This window comes from Toxorhynchites rutilus, chromosome 1 (assembly GCF_029784135.1).
Source record: "Toxorhynchites rutilus septentrionalis strain SRP chromosome 1, ASM2978413v1, whole genome shotgun sequence".
NCBI lineage: Eukaryota > Metazoa > Arthropoda > Insecta > Diptera > Culicidae > Toxorhynchites > Toxorhynchites rutilus.
The window spans coordinates 19,289,575-19,310,760 of record NC_073744.1 but is presented as its reverse complement, the minus strand read 5'-3'; the positions used below and the strand labels follow the sequence as shown (position 1 = coordinate 19,310,760).

Genomic DNA, 21,186 nt, shown 5'->3' with positions numbered 1-21,186 from the left:
ATTTCTCTTACTTAAAACGATACGCCCTTTTCAAAAGTTACACTTGAGTTGAAAAAATCCCAATTGCTGTGAGAAACACATATTTCCTCCAACCCAAATGGAATACAAACTTTCATTCGAATCAAAAATACACATGTTTTGTCATTTGTCGGTTTCATTTGGATTTTCTCTATATAAACCAAATAACATATAAAATTGAAAACAATCTTCAATTATTCCTCTGCTGTTACGCTTTTCTCTTTTGGTGTGTAAATATTCAGTCCAAAACATGGACTATGAATACAGATAAGTTCTGAATATAGATTCTTCTATAATTGACTGTAGTGCTGCTGGTTTTTGGAAAAAAATATTAACGATCAAAAGATCCGGGGACACACTGGCCTTTCCACTTCCGGGAGAGTTTATACCATGCTTATAATTTATCCCACATTCCTCATCATCGGTTGAACGATTTTTCTCTCAATTCAGTCTTAATAAAAGGAAGATAAAAAGAATAGACTAGGAACGGAAAAAAAACTAAAGGAATGTTGGCCAGTTAAATTATGTAGAGCTAAAAAAAAGATACAGGTTCCGTTATATTTCGCAGCGAATAACATCAACAATACATAAAAAATATATGAAACATTTATAAATAAGAATATTGAATAATCTTTATAAAGTTATTTGGAAGGCCGCCTCAGAATTTGTTCGAAAAACTTTCAATAAATTGCATCTCGGTCTGCAACGCGCTCCAAAAACGCAATGAAAATGCCGTTTTGGATCAAACCCTGACGGGTGATGAAAATGATTCATTTACAACAAAGTTGAGCGGCTGAAAACTTTGGGTAAGCGAAATGATTAGCTAACTCCGATCCTTACCCGAAGAAAGTCATACCCTGTAACTGGTGGGATCAGGAAGGAATTATGGTAGAAGCTCATAAGCTTCTACCAAGCAACCATTCTACATTCCCACAAGTACTGCTCGCAAGAGGACAACTTGAGGGGGGACCCCGGTCTGGAAAATAGAAGAAACGAATTTTTGCTTTTTGCATTTTTGGGATACTTTTACCCTCAGAAATGTTGTCCCAAAAGGATTTTTCGATATTTGATTTCCTTGGAAAGTTACAGCCAAAAGCTCAAGGGATATAGTATTGCTGTACGAATTTTGAAACGCGTTTTTCTCGAAACCATGTTTTTTAAACTGGTGGTATCGATATCCCAGGATCTACTTGACCGATTTGACTGAAATTTTTTATCAGCATGTAAAGATGAATCGTGAATCGTCGGCGATTTTTTATTTCCGTTCTTTCTGATTTTTGAAAATTATAGTTGGCAACCCTGGTATTAAGTGTTGTTAGCCCAATTGATGCTCCCGTGGCCGAGTGGTTAGCGTCAAAACCTAACATGCCGGGGGTTCGGGTTCGATTCCCGTTCTGGTCGGGGGAATTTTTCGTAAAAGAACTTTCCTCCGACTTGCACTGTGGTCACGCGTATTCTAGAGCTTGCCACTCAGAATGCATTCAAGGCGTGTTATTTGGCATATAAATCTCAACTAAGTACTAGTAAAAATGACGCAAGTATTATTACGTTGAGACGGTGAAGTTCCTCTAGGAACGTTGGTGCCATTTAAGAAGAAGAAGAAGCCCAATTGAAATTAGCATTGAGCCATATAGCATCGTGTTTCGTTGGTCTTGAAGCGAGATGGGTTGAATAAGCACACTCAGAAAGTAAAAATAGTGAATGAAAATTATATATTCCATTTCCAATAGGTGTTCTATAAAGTAACATGTTTTTTGTGGTGAAATAATTATGGATGGTTATACCTATGATATAACCGCAAGGTTGACGTAGGACTGCCATTGGCTCAATAATCACTTGTGTTTTTTTTTTCAATTAGCAATAATCGCACCTCGGATGTTCCTCATTGGGTACGATGTCGCCGCTGCGCAGAGCTATATTTTGTATGTTTTGATTAAGTTCTTGATTCTTGATGAATGAAACAATTTACGAACTCAATTGCAATCAAATCTCAATTCAGGTCAATTCATACATTATGGTAGTGGTTATCGCAGCAAATAGTTATCAACATTTTGCCTAATCATCAAACGGCATGCGTAGAAGTTCAGTGAGCTGGCGACATGAAGGGATATGCAGTTTTGAATAACCGAGCCAAAGCGTTGCATTTGTACCCACTTTTGTAGACCGTATAAAAGTAGTGCCGAGATCTGCAATGCCGGTTTTCCCAACTTATTGGTTTCGGAATCTGTGTTGGGAAAACACATTCCGGTTTGCAAAAATGCAAGCGAGTACAAAAGTACTCACAGTTTGCATCTAATTTGCAAAGTCAATTTCCCCAGGCTCCTTGGTTTTGAAGTCTGTGTTAGGGAAACATCCATTCATTCCTGCGATGGTACCTCAATCGTTGTGCAATCATAACTGAATAGATTTCCGAGCGACACTCGCTTAATTACCGATTGGTGTGATTTCAATAGCCTGTTTTGAAAGCAATTTTAAGGCTATTGAGGCAAGTTTTTGGATCAAAAAGTAACTAGCATATCACGCGTAGACATGTTATCTTTCGAATGAAGTGTTTATCATACCATTTCGTTCAGTTATTTAGAAGTTATTAACGCTCAGAATCTCGTTCTCCGGCGTAACGCTTTCGTTTTCGAAACTTTGAACTTACACCCCAGTATAGAAATGAAAGACGTAGTCCTACGTCAAACATTGATAAATGTGTTCGATAATGGTAATTACCTAATATCACATTGGTTAGTTTTTTAATTCTTTCATTCATACAGAGCGCTGGAACAATCACGTACAAGACTACAGAAGGCGATTTTTATCATATCTCGTTCCACTTCTTCTATCGTGATACACACCATCTTACGATTAATCACTATCCTTCTGCCATCATCACTCGGATGTAAACACTGGTGGAGTGAACAAACAATATCCAACAATCAAACAAACCACTTTCAGGGCCATCAAATCATTATCAAAGAGTGTAACGATGTAACTTTTCAAACATATCCTAAATCAGCATGCAACAGACAGCCTAACGAAATCCTACGTCAGCGAGGCGGTCGTGTCTCAGGCACATCCCTTCTGTGACTTTATCATCTAATTCGCGCTTTTTATTGTGCCGAGTCCGTCTCGGTATATTTTGATGAAACGCTTTGAACTGTTCCCAGTCAAAGTTTTTACAATTTTTACCCACGCACCGAAAAAGCCACTGACAATTGAGTGTGTTCGTTTTTTCAGTACAGTCTTCGGCACAATATGATATTCAAAGTTCGATTTGTAAAGGTCATTCGAGAGAGAGAGGAACATATTTTCGTGGTGAAAACTCGAAACTCTTTTGATCATTGTGCCGTTCATCAACAGCCGCCGGCTTCAGATAACAACGGTTCCAGATTGCGAGTGCTTAAACGAATAATAATGTCGAACTAATGGCGGTCAACATCATTAGTGCTAATTGTGTGCAATGACTTTTTTTTCCTCCGTTCATTCCGTTCCCCACATTTTCAGTGGACAATGTCAACTCGCGTGCACTCCGACGACTACAGCGCTTCATCGAAGGGGGAAACTGAATTATGCCCCGTCGAAATCGATTGGAAAACCACTGGGATCCGATGGTCGTTCCCCGCGCTGGTTGGTAATGAATTTTGCTCACTGACCATCGCATCGTTTGCCATTTGGGACCGGCTGGACATAAGAGGGGAGAGAATCGGATAATGAATCAAGATCAAAGCGAACTCTGGGATGCAGCCTAAGCTGACATCAATGCGTGGGTGGTGGCACTCTGAGAGAACTCAGGGTATGCCTCGACAATCAATTAGAGCGCAGTCCGATGGGTTATGGGTGGATGAGCTGGTTTTCAGAATAGAAAAACGAAATGTCTATTAACAAAATACGTTCACTACAAAACATTTTAACTATTGAATTGTTGGCACGGCAATGACTTCCAATTTGCGTTGTATCGCTTCACGTCTGCCTCGCCTCGTCAGTCCTGCGTTATAGCCCGAAAATGGCATGCATTTAACCGAAATGAAGTGGATAGACAAAATTTGACACGCTTAGCATATTTTATGTAACCGGTCGGAATGTGTTCTTCCTTCGCTACCCACACAGCCGTTTTGTTGCAAGATTTCGAAGCACTACCTTCTTAGATTATTCGTACGAAATCCCCATTCGACAGCAGTGCTACTACCCCTTGTTGAAACACGATCCCTCCCACACCGTCTTCGGTGCTTTTTTCCACCAGGCCTAGTTGAACCACTTGCGGGGTGAGAGAAAAATTCTATTCACATCCAACAGCGGAAGGTGAAGCCATTGAAGAATAGAATATCCCCTCCAAGTAGGTAGAATATATTCACAAGGGTTATTTCAAGGATCCAACGTTTCTTCTCGTGTGCGGCAGATGTGTGTGTGGGTGTAGATGTGTATGCTTTCTTCGCATCCACTCTATCTCTACAAAGCACCCAAACGAGACACGTTCGATTACAGTTGAGACCACGTATTCCTAACCGAGGTTCTTTGTTGAAATTGTTGGATTCCGGGTAAGAAAATAAAGACACCGAACGGTGATTTTCCCTCTGTCTATTGACACTGTCGTGAACTCCCGTTTCGACTCTTAAATTGCGGTAGCAGAAACGTTTGTCTTCCTCGAAGAGCACCGCGCTCGGTGGGGTAGAATCCAATTGCTCCTGTTCGAGAAGAAATGCATTTTCCGTCCACACGGTCCCCCTGGTGTCTCACCGGTGCCGGTGAATGCAGGTTATCGCTTTCGAAATGAAGAAATTTCCAATAGCTTCATCCCACCGATGTCTCGCGCTTAACCGCAGTGCGAAGCGCTCGCGCTCGAGCGTTTGGAAGCTATAATTTGGCGGGTTGTTTGTAGAACCGGCTGGTCCCGTCTGGTATATCGTATATATTGGCTTCAATAGAGAGCGCTCTTTCGTAAACTATGTACCTATATGTTGTGCAAGGTAGAAATTTTGCTAACGCTCGGGCAGGCAAAGTCAAGGGACCGAACCGAACCGAACGGAACCATAAATGAAAATATGAAATATGAACCATCGACGCGAATGACAGTTTGGTGGGATTCAGGAATGGATTCTCGCTGCTGCACCGATGCATGAATTCTTTTGAACGTGAAAGATTGGACTGGGACGGAACCAAGCTCCAAACGGGGATTTCTGAGGAGTGCGACCCGAGTTAACGTTTTTAAGGTTTCACTGCCGCTAGACATTGATGTAATGTTAGAGCTCAGTGGAAGACCGTAAACGTTTTTGGCTTAACTAAGCTCGTAGACAACATTCGACACACTTGCTTGTGTGATTTCCTGGTAAGAGACCAAGCAAGTGCCAACAATTGACTCCGGTAAGTATTAATTTTTAATATCAGGAAGTTGTTGAAAAAACTGCAAAAAATTCTTTTCAGTTCAATAGCATACGGTTCTTTTCGTTCTTAACGGATTTTGACATCGCTAAAAATCACATAAGTGTAACCTCAAGCTATTCAAAAGATACCGAAGGTACTTTGTTGATATATATCAAAATTTTGCGCGCAGCAACGGTACTCTTTGTCATGTAGATCGAACGACAGTTTTAAATTGGCCAATCCTCTGTGAGAATTATTACCTGACGTTCCTCAAATACTTAAAACACGTATTTTCCACTCAATATTTTCACTAAAATCACACCATCAGAATATACAATCATTATCAGGCTTAGTTTTCGTTCAATATTTATTAACCACTACACCCAAAATTGATTTTTAGCTCATGTTTTGTCATCCCGATTTATGACATTAAATGAGACATAACATAACAGAAAATGTCATGACTCACAAATACTTGTAAACATTTGTATAATATACATGGTACAGCAATATAAGATTAATACGAGCGAACGAAACAAAAGACAAATAAGCTTTCCGCATACTTGGCCACATACACGGCCCAGATCGAGATAGATATTCTCCTTCATGCGCTCCTTTTTTACTCTTAGAAAACACTTCCCAACTTCATTTTATAATCAGTGCAATATTATCACGTATTTGCTAAACAACTGCTGAAGCATCATTAGCCATGTGGATAGCGTAGTCGTGTAAAATAGCTTTGCGTTTCAGCCGGCCTTGGTTCGATCCCCATTGACGTCGTATGGACTTCTTTTTTGGCACAATCTCAAATGAAATGAGAAAAGAAAACAGAAAGAGATGTCTGGATGCATACATACAAACCATTTTTAAGCTTTTAAAACAGCTCATTATTTGCGCATTTGACTCAACAGCATACTAAATGGCATCATTTCTGCCAAAGATGAAATGTTTTCTGCCAACGCTAGTTTGGGTGTAGCCGAAAACGTGTTACTCTATCACATAGAATACATATGTGATACAGTAAAATTAATTAATGACATGATGACACGAAAATCATTTATAATTTTCATTTTTTAAATGTGTTTATTCCACCTGAAAAACCACTACAATTTTCGCCCAACGGAACACGAAACTCATTGACTTCAAAACACGAATTCGCATTGACGGCATTGAGGTCCGTGTGTGAAATTTGTGCAGCGGCAAACAAAATTCTGAACAAAAATTGTGTTTGATAATAATGTTATATTAAAACGTTGTGTTTTAGTGGAAATATCAGAAAATTTACATCAAAATGGTTAAGTATGGTTAAGTGATACTTGTTTTAAGTCATCAAACAGCATGAAGTAAAAATGTTCATTCAAGTTTTAACAATTTAAAAATGCATTCAAACTGCAAAACCGGTTTCAGCGTTTCGGAAAGTTTTGCAAATTTTACTCCTAGCAATTCCTTTGCAAGTTTTCCGCAACCTAGCTGCAAAAACTTCTATCATTTTGGTCCCCTAGCTGCAGAAACTTTGTTATTTTGTTCCCTAACTATTCAAATTCATTTCTCCAGACCCTTAGCTGCAGAAACTTTTACTATTTTTACCCATCCCATTGCAAGTCCCCTGTCTCCTAGCTGCAGAATTTTTCATCATTTTGTCCCCAAGCTGTAAAAACTTGTATCATTCAAGCTTGTTAACCAATTTATTTATTTTTTCAGTTTAAGCTTACGTATTCTAGCTTCATAACCACTTCATATCATGTTTCAGCCCCTTACACGCATAAACTTTTATCATTGTGGCCCCCTAACCATTCAATTCCCCGTTTCCAGCTTGCAGTATTCTTCATCATTTTAGCCCTCTAGCTATTTCATATAATCTTGCAGACCCTTAGCTGCAGAGAGTTTTATCATTTTGACCTCCCAACCAAAATACTAGCTTGCTGTCCCTTTTCCTTGAGGACTGTTCCGTCCAAAGCCGCCATTGATATTTTTTTTCTGCGTAACCCACATAACAAATTTATCATTTATTCGTTTTTTATTCGAAATAATTTTCAATCCTTTGGTACTCCATCCTCGTCACCATTCTCAATATTTTTTCCCATAAGTCTATTTTAATCTATGGTTGACGGTTTATAGTCTGGTCTTCCGCAAGTTATCTGTGATTTTCTGTAGGATTTAAATTTGGAGACGGCATTACCAATCTATCAAACTATATATATTTGCCCTTCTTCTTGAAAAGTCAAATATCTTTTTTCTTCCAAAGTTTCTTCTACTGTTTCCTACTCATGATTCGGTACAATTATTACTAGAACTACCAACCCGTCAAAATGACCGGTTGTTTCGTTTGCTCACAAGAATTTCTCTTGAAATTTTATTTAATAATTCCTAATAATGATATGACTTTATCTGAATAGTATTTTTTTTTGTTTTTATTCTATAAGCAAATGTCTCAAGCTACATGATTTTAATACAATAAAATTAAAATCATGTAGCTTGAGACATTTGCCTCTTTGAATGTTACATTTTGGTCTACTTCAACAAATATGTGAAAACTACTTATTCATTTCTCAAATTACAAAGATCTAATTAATGCTATTTAGGTTAAAAAGTAAATCTCGCTTGAAATTATGCCTGGACGTACATTTTTTTATATTGGTTGGTGACTTATTCCAATATACTATGCCTTTAGAGAACAGCGATTGATTATAATAGTGCGATGTATGAAATGGTTTTAACAAATTGTAAGGGGTTGTATCTAGAACACGACCGCATATTTTAGACGTTGAACTACGCAATTATATTACGCAATCCACTTCGAATTTTTTTTAGAATGCATCTAAATTTATGTAATAGATTGTGTTCTTCGTTACAAATAAATTTGATGAACTTCTTTTTACGTTTGATATGAAGCCTAGGACTACCGAAATATGTGAACGGAAGAATTGTCAAACGATCATTGTATTTTACATTTCCCTCTGATATTATTGCACATCTCATGTTTACGTAATTCTCGAACCGCGAAAGTTCATTCACCTCTAGTATCTGAGATGACGATTTTCCAGGCTTCTCAGTTCAAAAATACGTTTTAGGGAAACATATTCCTGTCTGCACAACGACAAGCGAGTTCAAAAGTACTCAACACCAAAAAATACCCCCGACTTGCATGTATTTGCAAAGCGGATTCCCCCAGGCACATTAATTTTGAAGTCCGTGTTAGGGAAACACAGCTCGGTAGGAACAAAAATACCCCCGACTTGGATGTATATTTGCAAAGCAGATTTGCACAGGTACATCGATTTTGAAGTTTGTAAATCGTAAATCCGTAAATCCGTAACCGGAAATCGGGCCAATCAAAACTCGGCAGTTTGGGCGTTTGGATAAGGCTTGACATTTAACAGTTATACAATTATTCATCTCATGAAAAATAACATTTTATTGTGACAGACGCGTAGAAATATTTCCTATCAATTGATGCAAACATCTTTCCGATCTGTTAAGAAATGTTCGAGTTATAAGCATTCGAAATACGGGTAGGGTTAGCACAAAAATCGGCAGAACGAATGTATGGGAAAAAGAATATTCTTCCTTCTTTCATGAATTTAATCCGTTTAGAGATTAGCGAATTGTAATGTATAGCATATCAAACAAATCTTAGATTTCCGATTCGATTGATATGCAAATCATAAGAATTCGTTCACAGTGAAAATAGCTGTTAACGTTAACTTAATATTTCATAAAAACGTGACCTGTTTTCTGATTTGGCACCCTTCCTGAAAAACGTAGTTCTACGTCAAATTTTTTTTTTCTAGTGTATTGTAGTTATCAAACGAAACAAGATAGAACAAACTCTGTAATTATGAAATTGTTTGATTGGGCACCCCAAACATTGTTTTTGTAAGTGCGAAACCCTTCCCATTCTAGGAATATTGGAAACATACCTCATGCAACAGTTAAAAGCTACTTTTAGTCTGTTAATTGATCGTTGAGTGGCATTGGTGTATACAAAGTTACCATACATAAAATGTGGAAACACTAGTGGTTTGGAAAGTTTGAGTTTGACTTTAACGTCTAAACATTTGGTAACTAAATTCAACTGTTTGAGCACACCAGTTTGAGTTTCGAATTACAGGACGGATTCAGATGATCATCATACATCAAATTAAAGCCAATTACCTAATCTTTTTTGAAATAATATTACGCTTGCCAAAAATTTGGTGTTTGTTTTCGTAATCATTAATTATATTTATTTATTGTTGTTTTCACGGCTTTGAACTAGAGGGCGCTATATTTTTAAATATTTTTTTCTTGACAGCTGAATTTTTTTTACATAACCTATCCAAAAAATCAGAAATATATATATTTTTTTTCTTTTCTAAGTTATGAATTTTCAAAGTTAACCGATGATTAAAAAAATTAAATTTTTTACATGATAAAGAAGTGATGTATAACTTTGCGAGATTATGAAAGATGAACAAGATTCCTTCTTTTTTTTTTGTAAACTTCTGATAAGTATTTACTGAACAATGTTTTTATGTTAATAAAATATTTGCTATAATTCTTCTTCGTGTGATATCCTTCGCATCACAAAATCACGCAAAAAAAATTAGTTTGGCGTCTTTCGACTTTCATCTTTTTACTTTAACATACAGAACAATGCTCTTTACGACTACACAGTACATGAAGTTTTCCATTAATCCTTTCCTCAAGTATGGATGACAACTTTTGTTTATGCTGAGTACCGTTATCTATTATTCATAGTGGCACCGTTTTGTTTTGTGATTAAGTGAATAAGACTATGAAATTCGTTTAGAAAAAGTGTGAACTGATACATTGTTGCATAAATTATAATATTAGTATACTTCTTTGCTGTGGTGGCTGAAAGCAGAGAAAAAACACAGATAAGTAGATTTTTGAAACCAAAAAAACAGATTTTATTATGACACCCCTGCTACTGCACCGATACAGGTCATCGATATATGAAATTGAAACTAATTATCTAGTCTTCTATGAAAAAATATTACATTTGCGAAACGTTTGTATTTTAATTTTTGTAATTATTGAGTGTGTTAGTTTTTCATAGTAATTTCGGGTCAAGATAGAGTGTGTTATAATTTTTTTATATTTTTAGCTGAGATTTTTTTACTTAACATATCCAATAATCAAAGATGTATCTTTTTTCGTTTTTGAGTTATGATTTTTCAAATTTAACTTGTTTTCAGTCTTGGTCCAATATTCCTATGCGACTAGATTAGATCTATGCGACTTAGATCCTATTGTTTTGAAAATGTAATATTTTTCCAAAAAATCTATCTCGTTGGCTACAATTTTATATGTCGATCATCAGAATTGATCCAGTAGTTCAAAAGTTATGAATATTAATAAAAGTAGGGAGGCGATCTGGCGTAGTGGTAACATCCATGCCTCTCACGCTAAAGGTCACGAGTTCAATTCTCACTCCCGACATTCTTCTAAAAATGGAAGTAAAAAGTGACGAACCAGCCAAATGAGTTGAAAATCACTATAATACAGATAAAAAAAATAAAAATAAAATAAAAGTAATTTTTGGAAGAAAAGGCAAAACATTATTTTCCAGGTCATCAATGGACTTTGAAAAATCATAACATAAAAACGAAAAAAATCACATCTCTAAATATTGGGTATCTTATGTAAAAAAAAACCTCAGCTTTCAAGAAAAAATACGGTGCCCTCTTGTCCAAAGCCATGAAAACAACAACAAAAAATACAATCAATAGTTACGAAAATAAAATCCAATTTTTCGCAAGTGTTATAATTTTTTCAAACAAGACTAGTTTGATTTGTCAATCATCTGAATCGGTCCAGAAGTTCAAAAGTGTTTGTGGTGGAAAAAAGGGGTAACATGATTTTTCGGGCCATCGATTAATTTTGAATAATCATTACTCAAGAACAAAAAAATGACGCCTCTCTGATTTTTTGGATATGTTATGTAAAAATACTCAGCTTTCAAGAAAAAAAAATATAACGCCCTTGGTCCCTAGACCATGTAAACTATTAGGTACCGGTGAGTTTCTTCGGTTTTACAACAGATGGCGTAACTTGATTATTATTCCAGTGAATCAAATTTCCAGACATTCGATGGAAAGCTACTGTCACTGTGCGTCTTTCTCAGTATATGTCAAAAAGTTGAAGCGTAAACAACATAGTTTTTTGCCACTTCGAATATGTCGGATTTCGTACCAACGAGAATGTATTTGCGGGGAGCCTTACTTTATTACTTCAATATGAAGAAAAAAAGCTGCGGAAAACCATCGCAAGTTTATGGTGACCATGCTCCAACTGAGCGAACGTGTCAGACGTGGTTTGCACGGGTTAAAAGTGGTTATTTTGACTTGGAAAACGAAGAACGTTCCAGACCGCCAAAAAAGTTTGAATATGAAGAATTGGAGGTTCTACTCGATCAATATCCGTCACAAACGCAACAAGAACTTGCAGATACACTTGGAGTAACTCAGCAAACCACATCCGATCGTTTAAAAGCAATGGGAATGATCCGAAAGATAGGACATTGGGTGCCGTATAAATTGCGAAAAACTGCTCCAACGGCATAAAAGAAAGGGTTAGGGTCCAACGACATAAAAGAAAGGTTGTTACTGGCGATGAAAAGTGGGTCCATTACGAAAATCCTAAACGTCGTATGGATACCCCGGCCATACATCAACATCCACGGCCACGCGGAATATTCACGAGCAGAAGGTTATGCTGTCTTTTTGGTGGGACCAGCTGGATGTGGTGTACTATTTGTACAACTAAATTAACCAACTCCTACCAAACAACTACCTAAACTCACCCCAAACGTATTGAAATGTTTAAAAAATACATTATTGCAACCGCCACTGAATCCAATCCCCATAAATAAATTACGGCTATAAAAACCCCTCAGGGACATTATCACTGGTGAAATCCATAGCGGTCGCTCTAAATTTCATTGTCATCCATCCAGTGCCTGAGACAGCAATGATTAGCGATATTATCACTGGCAGATAAAGCATCTGCGACGACGACGACAACGAAGGAAATACGCATACCGGTGCACTCGCAAACACACACACTCACACACATACACACCCGATTTAGTCCCTTTGCGGTAATTGAATTTCACCTTAATTAATTGTCGTAAAATCGCATTAATTTCTCGCAGCATCAACTGGCCTGCTGCATTATTCACCAGGTCTGCCGCCGCCGCATTCCGAACGATAAAACTTGGCTTGAGAGGGGGGGCGGGGTGGAGTGGGAACGCGCTGGCCGTACCGTCTCCCTCTTGGACGTCACTCACCACATCGTCTCATTAAAGAGACGACGCCAACGCGGAAAACCAGAACCAAGCGTGGGAAGGTGGGCCGGGTCCTTGTGCTGCAATATGTGGAGAATAATTTGTTTATCCTACGCCGGGGATTAATGAACGGTTGACGGGCAGAGAGGAGACTGGGGTCGACCATCCCGGGGGGGGGGGGGGGGGAGGGGGGTAAGGTTGCGCAGTGATGATGTACAACCCGGAATCGGGCTGTAAAACCATGTTAAGCTCCTGTCGTTCCGTCAAGAGGAGCGAGAGTCGGTCATGAACGCAAGCAAGCCAACAACAGATAGTTCACCATCATCACCTCAAAATGGTTGCCTTGGTTCCTGTGTGCGGGATCATAACTTTCATGGGTTATACGGTTAAACTCATCGCACTTTAATTGGTGACTTTCGACTTACGACAAATTATTGCGGGGTCAATTTGTCGCTTTGTGGAACAGGTATGCTTCCTTTTGTTGCTAGTTCATCATGGAATAGAAACATCTTTGAGAGAAACAATTCATAACAGATGCTATTTTTTACTAGCACTTGTGATGAGAATGCCATCAATTTTACACATCTCTCTCACTCTTTGTACGCCATTGTCGGACAGGCATCTGGATTTTGTCAAGAGTGGCACTGCAGCACCTCTACGCGAGGTCCAAAAAGCGAGAAATGAAATAAAATAAATTGCAATGGTGGACAAATAAAACACGTGCAACTGCTTCTGCTCCCTTTGTGCTTCCAACAGGGAAAGGCCATCTACAATGGCAACCGACAGACAGACAGACAGACCGATGATAGTATCAACATTGACGATGCTCCTAAATTCAGGCAAGTTGGCTGAATAAAGTGCGATTCACATACAACATCCACGTCAAGTTCACGTCCCGGCACGTCACGTTACGTCAGTTATTCTACCATGCAATTATTATGAACACATTCACATACACCGGCAACGTAACGACCCGTCAGCATACGTTCAACGAAAACGACCGGCAGGATTTGTAGAAAAGAATAATTGACGGAGACGGACAGCTCGTTTGGTTTTTGTATGGGCTTTGTGTCACGGCTTTTGTTTTGATTTTGGTTGTGCAGTAATTTACATCTAATTCGACATTTAGCTAATTGGACAGACCTGTGATGTAACACGTTTAATTAGATATTTTACCTCTAATTGGACATTTTTGTAAACATTGAGTTCGGGGCCCAAATTATAGCCCAACTTTGAAAGTCGCCACCTATCGCAAATGTCCAATTACTGGTCAAAATTGCCTCCAATGCGACACTCAATGGTGCCTCGGCATGTCGCATTATAAGTAACATACTGTACTTTTTATGCCAACATATCTCTTAGTTCCAAATTTCGGAGTGAAAATCATTCGCGCCTAGCTGAGAGAAATAGTCTATATATTATTATTGTTGAATAAGAGTCGGACTATGGGGTTCAAGCATTTTAATTCAATGATTTTCATTGAATTTTTTAAAATTTAGGACTGATTCTAGGCATGCTGATTCGAAAGAGGGCATTGCAATTTAAAATTGTTGTAGATGGCGACACCATGAATAACATTAAATAAATCATTCGTTTGACATTTGACGTGACGGGTTGGTGGGAGTATTGACTGCATGTGTGAATTGGTGGAGACGTTGACGGAACGTAGACGTTCCTCTCCGTAACGTTCTATGTGAATCGCACATAAATGTCAGCCTGTGATGGAAGGAGAACAAGAAAGTGATTTATCTGCGGTTTCATTCGACTAGAGACATCTAAATTCATGGTTTGTCTTCCGAATTCGATCTCACCGACAATTTTGAGGGTGCCACTTTTGATTGTTCATTTTATTGATTCTATCAATATTTGATTGGAAATTCCATCTTCATTTTTAATTCGAATTTTCAAAAACCATGCGTTTCCATTAAATCTGTAGGGGGAAAACGGGGTAAGATCATCACTGTGAATAAACAAATTTATAGCTCTACAAAATGCAGAGAAAATGCCCTGTTTGTCGTCTTACAAATGTTCCAAAATTCATAGTCTCCGGGCGGCATTAAACTCGTAATAAATTCTGGTTCCATATTGACCAAACAATTACTGATATTACATCAAAGTTTTAGAGCATTTAATCGTGTTGGCGCGTTCCTCAGCGCCGCAGAGACGAGCAATTCGTCTCGTCTCGTCTCGACTTCAGTCTTTGTCGAGACGAGCAAAAAAAACTATTCCAATACACGATTTTCATTGAAATGTTTCATTTAGTAGGCTAGAAAGACTTCTGTAACTTTTTCTCGGTATGATCAGTGATTTCAGATGTCAGATCATAACACAGGGGAATAAGTTTCATATATCTTTTTGTTTTATTGATAATTCTCTACTAGCATATGGTTTCATCACTCAGACGTTTCGTTATTATGGAATATTTGGGGCCACTGTTTATTCACCTAATCAAAGTTTTAAATCTATATGTATGTATTTCCCTTTACAGTTGCACAATAAAGTGCAATAATTTTTTTTTCACGTGCGTAGCAATAAACTACGAAACATCTAGGTACGATGAATGAAACGCAGTACATAAAGATAAAAATCAGTAGAAAAACATAGTTTTATTAAAAATTTCTCAGAAATTGAGTCATAAATTATACTTTTTTGTTCAACATGGCTGGAATAGGGCCCTAACTCTTTCTTCCACCTTGAAAAAGGCAGGCAATGGTTTTCACAGAAGTCTACTAAGCCCGACATCGATGCTGCGGAGGTTTTACTCGAAAGGCAAAAGTGCACTTTTGAAGTCTAAACACTGTTTACAATTTACTACTAGGTTTTTATGGAAGCGATGTGTACAGTACACGAGAAAACGAGAGCCTGATCCTTCCTTTCTTCCTTGTTTGGTTTATAGAAACTTTCATCTTTGGCAGTTCATTCGTCTCTAGCCCTGAGAAGGGCCCTCGTGGAAGGAAAACTACTCCATTACTTCTCCTTCACCTATCTTAAGAAAGACAATCAATTCCCGGTTGACGCTCGCCGGCAACGATGTTGCTCCGATAACCACCAAACGAGAAGGGATGAACCAAATCCGTGAATGGCACCTCTTAAACTGAATTCTTCCAGTTTTTTTCCTCGATCCAATCTAACAGTTAAACCCCAAAATCTTCCAGTTTTTGTAAAATATTGTCCAGTTTTACCCAGTGTTTTATATGGTTGCTTCATTTTACCAAATTTTTGTAAAACAAATTCACGATGCATGAAAAATATCCCTCCATCACTCTTCCTATTCCCTGACAAATTTTGTTTTTTGACATTTTCCGTTCGATCGATCCAAAGTGTATTACCTTGTATACCTTGTATACCTTGGATCGTTCTTTTTTTTCTTACACACTCAACTCAATGTTATTTTTCTCCTGTTTACACTTTTTGTCTCCTGTTTACACTTCCGTATTCAATTCGGTTAGCGCGCAGTTAATGTAGTGCCTACCCAGGCGCAACGTGCTACAAAGTCTTTGAGTTTATATAAATATTATATGCCCTAGGTCCTCCAAAACATTTTGAAGCTCAGACCAATTGATCTACCAATTCAACCACGACTGGTGCAATGTTCATAACAATAAATCTTACCCAAAATGATTCATAGAGCCCGCATGCTATGCTGGCTTTGTGTTTATATGAACATCAGACGTTATAGGTCCTCCAAATCATTCTAAAGCTCAGGAGATCATAGCGTCAATGTGTTCCATCGATTTTAATTGATCTGAATAATCTTCCATCCGTTTACGAACATTCAACGAAATGATAATCCGAAAATCTCATGTGTCGCAACATGTGGGAAAGATTATTTTTAGGTAACCTGAAAAGAAAAACCTGTACAGTTAATTGGACCGGCTATATATTCTATTATTTATCGCATCTTTTCAAATAAAAATCCAATTGCAACTATGAAAAGGTGGGAAACTTGAGAGGGTAACTGAGAGAACTCCTCTAAATCCAATAGTCCCGGCGATATGTTCCGTTATCAATAGCGTGTACTCTGTATCGAACTTCAATCGCGACGGCGGAGAGAGCCACAAATAACAACTTACAACCATTCTCTTTAGGGGCTTTGGATCCTTTGCTCAGGTACTCAATAGTTTCAAGTGAGTGCGAAAAAGATAGATACGAAAATGTAGATGGTAAAAACACTACAGGAGTGTCAACATTCAAGAAAAAAAAGAACGAAGGATTGAGGTTAGATTTGATGCAGTGATCTATAACCAGAAACCGTGTACGTGTTAATCTCATTGTCAAGCAAAAAAAAATTGAAGATTTTTCAAGTTAATAAACCCGTATATTCTGAAGATTCTAGAATAAAAGGTCATCAAAAATTGTTTCATTATTCCATGCACGTCAAATAATCACATCGTCGAGCAATAAATATGAGGTTTTTCAAGTTTTATCCAAATAAAACAATATTTTCTAGTAGTTCTAGAAGATAAGACCCTTAAATATTGTTCCACTTTTCAAATGTGTGGTGCACCGATGACGTCATGCCGGAGCGGTCGAGTCGGGCGCGAACAGATAGCTAGGAAACGCCGCATTCTACTCGAATCGCACATTATTTTTATGACATTATGAACATGATCGACGAATAAACGAATTTCAAATCGGCTCGTTTTCCAGAGTAAGGTGTATAGTCTATCTTTTCAATTAATCTCAAGAATCTTGTAAGGGAGCGTAAACGTAAGTAATGGATAAACATGGTAAAGATTCTCATTCTCTTGTTGTTTTAAGAGCATATTGACGTAGGGCTACGACTAACAGGACTATGTGAAGGTAAAACGAAAATGCACTGAGCATGTAGGAAAAAATTAAAGATTCCTTATGCTTATAAATCGAGCATTTCTTTTCATAGATCGCAAAAATGTTTGCATCAATAGATAGGAAATATTTCTACACGGGACTAAAAAAAATCAAAATCAAAAACTTTGTGTGCTTCGAGACACCCCTAAATCATGTCCGATTGAGCTGAAATTTTGCACAAGTCATTTTTTTGGGTCAATAAACAAAATGTACATGGTCGGTTCTTTAAATTCGATAACTATTTTTTTCCATACCTTCATTGTCTTTCAGGCTAAGTCCCAAAAGATCGATTTTCAGCCAAAAATTTTTTTTTCGAGATGACACCAGATCTTGACGTTTCATGCATTTTTTAATGATTTGGCATCGAAAACAAAATTTCGAAACTTTTAGAGATTACTAATACAAACATTTTGCGATGCAGAACTTGTCAATATCTCTACATTACACATACATTATACACACTCTACATAATGTGAGATTTTCAAAACTATGTTATTTTTTGTATTTGAGTAAATTAAAATTGAAATAATGAGTTTTTGGGTGAAAAACCATCAATAAATTTGAGTAGGATCAAGATATTGACAAGTTCTCGCAAAATAATGGTCTTGATAAGCTTGGGGAGGGCTTGTATGAATTTGGGAGTATTTTTAGGCTTATTTGTGGTTGGTGATTCGATTCACTAAGTTACTACAATTGACAGCCCATAGTCTCGTTGGTTATGTCCCCGACATTACCCACCCATAAAATTTTCACGAACGCATTCTATCTTAAGCTCATATCCGCAGGTGGTCATCCAAAAGAATTGCAGAAAATCACCCTCATCAGATCCACAATTCTTCTGAAACTCAACTCAAGCCAAGCGATGTATCCCCTTTATGTTATGCGCATTACTAGCATTTACTGGTTCAGAAGTAAAAAGCAGGGAAAACCCATCGCAGCGTCATTCGACTTCGTTCTCCCATATCGCACACTGGCTGGAAGTGGAAAGTGAGTCATACAATAAGAAAAGGAACTTCCGAACGATTCTTTCATAGTGTTTGCCCATCCGCTCGCTCCAAACTCCCTCGAAAACCATTCCAATCCATGCAACACGGTTGGTTCGAGCGACGAACTTCGGTCGCTCACGTCATCCATAATAATGACGCTGTGGTTTTGGTTTATCTCATGGTGTGAGGGAACCCTCCGAGGACCAAGAGTACAACATTGCCATCTAAAATGAAACGATCGACAAATTTCCTCGCAAAAAAATGTTTAATTTCTCGCGACAGCAACCTAAACCCTCTGTGACTGCCGGAAAAATTTCCTCGCTTCCCTTTATCACAAAACATCACATCCTCGCGAAGAAGAAAAAAGAAATACCCGTCCTGCGGGAGCCTTCTCGCCATTCACAACCCCGCCCAAACTCAAACATTAGCCTCCACACTGCTTTGTGTCGTCGGATAATAGCAAATTATGAAATTACAGCATTTTATGTGCCGCGTCTGTTTCTGACAGTTGTCGCCTCACACAGAGATATACACACCCCTCTTATGTTGACTATAATGTCATGCCCCGCCACTCGCTCTCTTTGGTCGTTCCATCATATCAATGAGGAAGAGCTGTCGGCGTCACATCCTGCTATCTGAATCACATTTAGATAAGCGACTCTTTTGTGTGTACGTTGATTATTTGCACTCTCCCCATAATCCAGTCATCCATCCACCCATTCACACTCCTTTCAGCTGCTTGTGTGACTTGAACGAAAATACATTAAAGATAATAGAATGGATTTTATTGTCTTCTCATACTCATCGTGAACATACGATGAAAGGTAAAAATCATCATCACATTATATTTTTTTCCTATTTGCATCACCGCACTAATCTTAGATTAGATTTCGTTCTCTCGGAATATCACAAGTTTGCACTAATTTTCGGTTTTCGGTTTGTTTCTTTTTTCTTTTCTCTTTCTTTTGTTCTTTGTTGAACTCACTCGTTCGTCCAAAACAAACCACCATCAAAACACCAAATAACTCACTGTCACTGCCCAACCACCACCGGCACCAACCTCTCTGCGGCTTTCGGGTGTGACTTCCAGGACACGCACCAGCACAACATCAACAACATCAACAACAACAACATCTACCACAAACACCAATCCCGAAAGCCAAAAACCGCACCAAACGCATCATCTTTGACCGCAGCGCCAACGCCAACGGCTGCAACCACTGCCACTACTGTCAGGGAAGCACGTGACGCACAATCCTCAGGTGTTTATCCCCCCAACTATGATCTGGCGCATAACTGCGTCAGGGCACTACCCTCGGACAAGGTGAAGATTTTCCCCTCCCCTCAGAATGAGCACAAACAATACCACCCTGCGCTTGATTCCCCCCCCCCCCGCCATTCCCGTCTCATCTAGTCTCTAGTCGTCCTATCCTAACCTCCTCACTTTATGATAGCACTCTCGGTAGAAATCCCCGATTTCCGCTAGATGCTGCTGTTTTATAGTTTCCCAATTTTGGTTTTGGTTTGGCTAAAATTTTAAGTATCTTAGTTTTCGAAATGTTTTTTGAATATGTTTGATGTTGCACTCTACGGTAGAATAGAATCTATACACTATCAATGGACGCTTAGTTTCACGAATGTTAACCCAAGGTTTGTATCAATATAGGTTATGTTTATCAATAATATAAATCCGAATGAATATTTCTATATCTCATAGCATAACATAGTTACATCAACTGAGGATTTTCTTAACAATTTTTTCAGCCAATGCCGTGCGTAGAATACATAAAAATTTAAACTAAAAAGTCGTCACAATCATGTTTTCTTAAAGGTATAATGCACTAATAATTCACAGAGAGTTAAAGGACTTTAACCACTTTCTATAACCGCACCTCCATTTTACACAGTTGCAGTTTTTACAACGCAATCGACATTATGGCGAATTTCTACAGAAAAAAACCGAAGCTCTTCTGCACGCACAATTTTGAAGGAGGACCTCTAAGGATTTAGCTTGGATGTTGTTCCACGAGCGTGCTAGATTTAGCTTGATTTGACATCTTGTAAGATAAACTCGTTAGATTTTATTTATGGTTGGTTTGTGTTTATGCGACAGTATTCACATCAGTTCCGCTACAAAACCATGGCTTGATACTCAGAAAATCAATTTACTGGGGTGGCAAGTTCAAAGTCCCGATCTTAATTCTTAAAAACACCTGGAAATCCTGGTTAAGCGGATCTATAAAATAGAAAGCAATATACCACCATCGATGAGCTGGAAGCGACCACGTCACATAAATATTTTTGATTACATTTAGTGGCCTTACGCTCCCAAACAGGAATATTCCCTGATATTCCCTGATGTACCAGAAAATATTCAGATATAGACTATTAAACAAGTTTTCAATTAGCTTTATTTATTAGCAACTGGAAAATATCTATGAACGCTTGGAACATTCAATTAGCTAGAACAAATAAATTCAGAAATATTTACCGATATCTTCAACTAAATTAGTTGTTTATAATTTTTGGTTTGACAGCGAATTAGAAACGGCGTAAAAGATAAAACACGTGATTTACGAACACTCCGCCTAATGAGCCACAATTTTTGAAATTAATCGTTCATGAACTAATCGAATACTTTTCAGCAGCTTGACTTTGATTCGATACGACTAATCGCCCAAAAATAATCAAACAATCGATTAATCGTCACACTGA

At 38.0% G+C, this 21,186-nt stretch overlaps 1 protein-coding gene and 1 pseudogene across 15 annotated transcripts in view; one reads left to right on the top strand and one right to left on the bottom strand.

The window, feature by feature from the left end:
• LOC129762599 (neurexin-1) overlaps window positions 1-21,186 on the top strand; it is a 257,329-nt gene that overhangs the window by 82,076 nt on the left and 154,067 nt on the right. For 9 of the 15 annotated variants that reach the window (XM_055761047.1, XM_055761038.1, XM_055761055.1 and 6 more), the window contains exon 6: window positions 19,562-19,795. The exons of the other annotated variants lie outside the window; for them this stretch is intronic. In XM_055761047.1, the coding sequence (XP_055617022.1) occupies window positions 19,562-19,795 (234 nt within the window). The remainder of the gene's footprint in view (window positions 1-19,561; window positions 19,796-21,186) is intronic. 15 annotated transcript variants of the gene reach the window in all.
• LOC129763753 (U4 spliceosomal RNA) lies at window positions 1,853-1,933 on the bottom strand (annotated as a pseudogene).